Source organism: Bidens hawaiensis, unplaced genomic scaffold (genome assembly GCF_021521415.1).
Source record: "Bidens hawaiensis isolate Kalapana, Puna unplaced genomic scaffold, B.hawaiensis_p1.1 tig00006390_1, whole genome shotgun sequence".
Lineage (NCBI taxonomy): Eukaryota > Viridiplantae > Streptophyta > Magnoliopsida > Asterales > Asteraceae > Bidens > Bidens hawaiensis.
Genome location: NW_027491431.1, coordinates 361,537 through 367,889, shown reverse-complemented (window position 1 = coordinate 367,889; position 6,353 = coordinate 361,537). Strand labels below are relative to the sequence as shown.

General features: G+C 32.6%; 1 protein-coding gene across 1 annotated transcript; it reads left to right on the top strand.

Annotated features, from left to right (window-relative positions):
• The first annotated feature begins 2,207 nt into the window (after nucleotides 1-2,207).
• LOC143632410 (ras-related protein RABA1f-like) lies at nucleotides 2,208-3,663 on the top strand. Its single transcript, XM_077100943.1, has 2 exons — nucleotides 2,208-2,463; nucleotides 3,128-3,663. Exons 1-2 carry the CDS (start codon nucleotides 2,246-2,248, stop codon nucleotides 3,561-3,563), a joined length of 654 nt encoding a protein of 217 aa, XP_076957058.1. The 5' UTR covers nucleotides 2,208-2,245; the 3' UTR covers nucleotides 3,564-3,663.
• Nucleotides 3,664-6,353: the final 2,690 nt, after the last annotated feature.

The following is a 6,353-nucleotide window of genomic DNA, read 5'->3' as shown; positions in this document are numbered from 1 at the left end:
CCCCCAACAAATATCCGTATAATCCCATGCATGCATATGTGGTTTCTTACATATTTAAAATGTGTATTTTGTCTTTAATTATGTGTTTTATTGTGGATGAAGGTTTCTAGGATCTTAAATGTGAACTATTATGTTAAGTTAGGAATCCAGACTCTTAGCTTTTGTCAAGATATTACGCAGCTATTTCTAAGTTATTTGTTGTATCTTTCATTCTTATGATGAAGTTGAGTGATTCATGATATCAAATAGACGCCGTCATTTTTAGGGTTTCGCTAAAAGCGCATACCACGTCTTATTATTTTTATTTACGGAATTTAACTTTATCCCTCTATTAAATTAGTTAAATTGTTTCTCTACTTTACTCACTACGGATACATTTACCACCCCTTTCCCTTTTAGTGCTATGTGTGTTTCGAGAAGACTCATGACTGGCCACCTTGTACGAATCTAGATTGCAAAATAGATAGACAATTGTTGTTTTCTTTTTTTCTATAAGCAAGGTGTACTGCGAGTGAGATGTCACATATACAGATATGCCTTGCTTATGGAAAACAAAGAAAGAAAAAAGAATATGTTACTTGTTATTCATAAGATAAAAGGTTCAAATATCTATTCTAGTAGTGTCCATCAATTGGATTGTAGTTTCTTCAAATTAGTGTCCTTTTCATGTCAACAAGGATGAATGCATGAAGAATTACTGCTAATTAACACTTAACTGATACTAGCACATGCAAATGCACTTTTTAAATGGTGAACGAAGCAATCTACTTGACGGAAAAGCCACTATCAACCGACATCTAAATATGATTATCAAGTTAAAGAACGGTGACGGTGAATCATTTTTTTTAATTCGTAGTCCTACATAATAGTCAGGAAGTCGAAGTACTTGTACTCACAAGATCAGATCTATTTTAACACCGGGTCTGTCTGTGCATCCCATCACGCTCCACACTTGATAGCTGTTCTTTAGGTTATGAGGTAGGGGTGTATCTGAAATTTTCTTTGAGGCTATACCCTAGGAAAGTTCATGGCTCGGTTATGCTGATTAAGACCAAGGGCCCTGGCAAAAAAAAAAAAGAAAAAAAAAAACGAGACCAGCAAATCAGCAATAATAAATAAGTTTATAGTTGGCAGAGTTAAATTTTTGTGTATAAACATGTTTATGTTATGTTTATTTTTGTAGCTTTACTAGATGCAATCTACACGCACTTGAGAAAACAATTATCGATTCATTTAAATTCGACTGAACAATGTAAATGAGTGAGAAACACACCAATTGAACTGAAATCATGAACTAGTTCTAAGATAAAAAAAACAAAGAACAATTAAGCTCAAATCGTCGCTTGTGAGGAGTATAATTGCAATGCCGTAACTTCAAATTAATCCGATTGCAATATATGCCCTTCATATAATCCTATTTGAGCAGGAACGATTGTTTTGTGTGCAAAGGCAATTCTGGCTTTTGTTGGTTAGGAAAGTGTTAGCTATTTTTCTAGTCGGGTTTGGAGATTTGCAAATTTATTATGTTGATATTGTAAAAAATATTTGTATAAGCCTGGAATCTGGATGTAAGAGTGGAAATGTGGAAACATGAATATTCATTTTGATGTTCGGTTAAGACTTATCATCTTATAAACAAAAGCCCAAAACCCATGTTAAAATTTAGAGGGCCCTGGGCAAGGGTTTGAGAAAGAAGTGGGTCGGTCCTGTTTAAGCCCATTCAAAGTCTATCGCATATAAGTGAGTTATCTTTATATTCTTTTTGCTAACGATGAATTTCTTTTATTCTGGTCGTCTACGGGGCTTGAACCCAAAGGCCAAAACCTTCCACTCCGAACCGCAAATGTTTAAAGGCTTTGCTTTTGCCATTGGACCACCAACCCATTAGTAACTATCTTTATATTCAAATAGTACATGACTATTTTCAAATAAAAAACTAAAGACGTTTTTGTAAATAAAATTAACTTGATTAAACTTATAATTATTAGAAATGATTATTCGGGAAATGAAGTATATAATTCCAATTTAACCTCAATAAAAATTAAAGTGATAGAATTCAAAGAGATAAACCAATAACCATAATCAACAAACATTCTATCTAATAATCTATATATTTGAATTTAAACATAAAATATCCATAAATGTAGGAATCAGCAAATAAAAAACAATCTGCCATCCATATTTTAACACCTTGGTCTTCCATTAATTTCCATAAACACAAATCCTTTCACGGAAAGAAAGGAAAATGGGGTCATTTGCAGATGATGATTATGATTACTTGTATAAGGTAGTTCTTATTGGAGACTCGGGTGTCGGTAAATCAAACCTTTTGTCACGATTTTCCAAGAACGAATTCAGCCTCGACTCCAAATCCACGATCGGGGTTGAATTCGCCACTCGTAGCATTCAAGTTGATGGCAAGATCATCAAGGGCCAAATTTGGGATACCGCGGGACAAGAAAGGTATATCATTTTTTGCATATGATCAAGATCTTAATTTGTGTATTAAAATAGGTCGGGTCCGTTTAAGATTGAACCTGTGAATATGTTTATCTAAGCGTCCGGATTGGTTGACCTAGCATATTCACGAGAATTGATTTTACAAACTTTTTGTAAGAAAATGTATTTTATGTAGCAACAAAAAAGTGCAAGGCATTTTCTTTTTTTTTATATGTTGTTTTATAACAAGGTATTTCTGGTTACAAATTTCTAACTTAGAGTACTAATTTTTTTCAAAAATAAATTGTTAAACGGTAATATTACTAACGTGTTTGTACTCGTGTCTGACACGATTGCGCGGGTTCACGTAGAGTTCATCTCAATACATATTTGAATTTTTATTATAAACTTCTAAAATTTGCAACAATAAAAAAATAATCTTGCTTTTTTGTTAAACGAGGCAATGGGCCATGTTCGTATCAACTCGCCTTCGTATCTCATTCGGGCTTTGTCTGACACGAATTTAAGTTTTTGTAAGGTTAGACTAGCGAACACGGCCAATTTAACCTCTATTTATATGGTCATTTTTGTAACCTATATAAATACGAAACAGGTCTCGCCAAATTAGCCCGCCCTGTTATCGTCATTCGACAAAATACTAATATGGTGTTGATTTCTTACATTTCAGGTATCGAGCCATCACGAGTGCTTACTACCGAGGAACCGTGGGTGCGCTAATCGTGTATGACATTACTCGAAAAGTAACATTTGAAAACGTAGAACGATGGCTAAGGGAGCTTCAAGACCACACGGACCAAAACATCATGGTCATGCTCACGGGCAACAAGGCTGACCTAGCCCACTTACGAGCGGTTCCAACCGAAGAAGCCATGGCTTTTTCAGAAAGAGAGCACGTGTTTTTTATGGAAACATCAGCTCTCGAGGCGCTAAATGTAGAAAAGGCTTTCACCGAATTACTGTCTGAAATCTATCGCGGTATGAGCCGAAAGGCGCTCGGGATGGGTAATGACCCCGCGTTTGTCCCAAAGGGACAAATGATAAATATTGGAAGTAAAGATGATCAAGTGTCGGCAGTGAAGAAAGCAGGGTGTTGCTCATCGTGAGAGTTTGAATTAAAACCACAATTACAAGGAAAAAAAACAATGTGAAGTATTTAAGGTTTTGATTTCTAGGTTTGTTTTCAAGTTTGAGTTTAGTATTTATCAAGTTGCTTATGTTTATCAGTTTGGATTTTTTTGAGTTAGTATTAGTCTAGGATTGGGTTTTTTTTTCTTTTTTTTCTTAGTATAAATATAGGTCTAGGTGAATGGTTTATTTTGTCCGAGTCGGGTTTTAATCAACAAAAAGAGTCGAAGCTGTTCCTTCATTTTACTTATTTTTCTCTTGTTTTTGCTGTTTGATCCATGCTTTTTACCTTCATGTTTTTTTTTATGGTCAATAAGCTTTAGATCTAATTGCACAAGCATCATTTTCTTTAACCACAAGTATCAACATGTCAAGTCAAACTGTAAAGCGTAACTTTCGTAGGGCCGTGACCTTTAAGAGTTTAAAGATTGAAAACCAATTAAAATTGGATTCAAGCCGAGGATCTCAATGAGTAATGGTATGCATACTAGTTTGTTGTACGCTTTGTTTAAAACTTTAAATATATTGAACATATGTTTTGATCAAATTAGGTGGCAAATTCAATATTTTTAATACTCTTTCACATGTTATATTTTGTTAACTGTAATTTGCCGTGCTTTATAATATAGAGTAAGTTTTATATATGGTTTGAAATTATAGTTTTCTAAAATGACTAAACTTTCGTTCAATGTGACTCACTATTTGTGGGCCGAAATTGAAATAAAAGTTCAGGCGTTTTCATATTAACTAGATTAAATTTGGCATGATTAACAACTAACAAGATTGTTTTACTTAGCACATATTAGAAACTATCATAATTATTTTTTTGAGTTAATTATGCCATAAGTGCATGTGGATTTAAAAAGGTAAAATATTTGGATATTAAAATTTTCAAGTAACAGATTTGGATTCTATGCTTTATTTTTTGTAACACATCTAGGTAGTGTTTACTATACAAGATATTTTTTACATCTTACATAATTATCTTCTATATTTACGTTTCATTTTTCACAACCAAAGTTATTTATCATTGTTTAAACTTTTTATAGCGTATAAACAAATATAATAAATTACGTTGAAATGCTACATAATTAAAAAGTTTATCAAAGTTTTTACCAAATTTTACAAAGCTTAGTAAATTTTTAAATTCTTAAAAAATTAAAAGTATAAATAATTATAACTAAAAGCCTTATAAATAAATTAAATAAATACTTTCAATAATTCTTTAACCTAACTTAAAGTAAATAAAATAAGACGTAATGAAAAAGGAATTGAAAAGGCCGAAATAGTTTCATATTGCTCGTCACCGTTTTAACGAAAAACCAAAAACACTTCATGAACATACATAGTCACGCAATAAGATGTCACTGAGTTTTACTGTTCGTTGTGTTTCACTCGCAATTTTGGTTCGCAGATTTACGAGTGCTATCACTTTGTATATAGATCTTATACAACCATTTCATGATTCCTTTCAATTCGTCTCTCATGGTTCTCAATTGTAAAGAAACTCTCGCTATCGTTTTGCATCCTCGATCTAAATCCCAATCAAACCCGGCCATAAATGATCTAACGGCTGCAGGAGTGACAAGTGGAACCTGTAAGAGTGACATGATAAACTAATTTTTTCAAGCAAAGAAAGTACAGATTTTTGAAGCAACATCTGTGTGCCTGTGGGTCCCTCTGACAAGACAAAAGTACGATGAAACATATATATTATTCTCTCTCTCACACAGCCTAAACCAAACCTATACGTACAGAAATGGTGGTCCATGGCCCCCGCGTAAAAGTCGAGGGGTTTGTCTGCAACATTTATAAAAAGAGGGGTGGTGACCATCGCCTTTTCTTTAATCTTCTGCCCTCACTTTCCATTCTACGCTACGAACAGTTGTACTCTGATGTACAAGTACATTCTCATTCCTTTCTGTTTCTATTTCTATTTCTTTTTCAACTCCCACACCGGAGGTTCTGGAGTAGTTTTTGAACAAGGTTCAGCGAATAGTGTATAGGAATTTTTCAGCCTTCAAGATCTAAAACTTTGTTTTTATTAGAATCGTTTTGCTATTTAAAAAGAGATTATGACGCAGTTTGTTATCCGTTTACATATCACTTTATTTTAATTGTTGGAATGGTTCTTATACTGAAACGTGAAGTACTTTATAAATCTAAAATAGATATTTAATAAAGAATAAAATTGGAATCGGTCATTATTAGGCCAGTGGGTATACTCAAATGCCCAACATAATTAGTTAAAGTGACATACCACTTTAAATACGTATTAAACCATTCCCCACTAGTGTTAAGTTTGTTAAAAAGACTTATGGATTATGTTTTTCACAGATTAAAAGGAATAATATGCATTAATTACTAATAATTCATTTGTTATTAATTATGGATTAAACCATTTCTTTTGGTTGAGATGGAATGAAAGAGAAAAAAAATAAGTGTACTTATATGAAGTTAAAAGGGTTAGAGTATACCCTATGACATTACTTAAAAAATTCACCAAAAGTGAGTATTTGACTAAGATTGTTAATGTTATTAAAATCACCTTTTAATCAATAAAACTCAAGTATAATCACTTATTTTCGTGTAAATCTCGTTAAAACTGAAAATGATAACTTTTAAATAGGTTGCTACATAGAAAGTTTCGAGTGAAAGAAAAAAAAAATTAAATCTTTGTCACCATATTTAAAAAGCCTTCAAAATTTTATGATTAATATGTTTAGTATTCATCTCTTCTTTTTCTTCGACAACTCATTTATAACTTT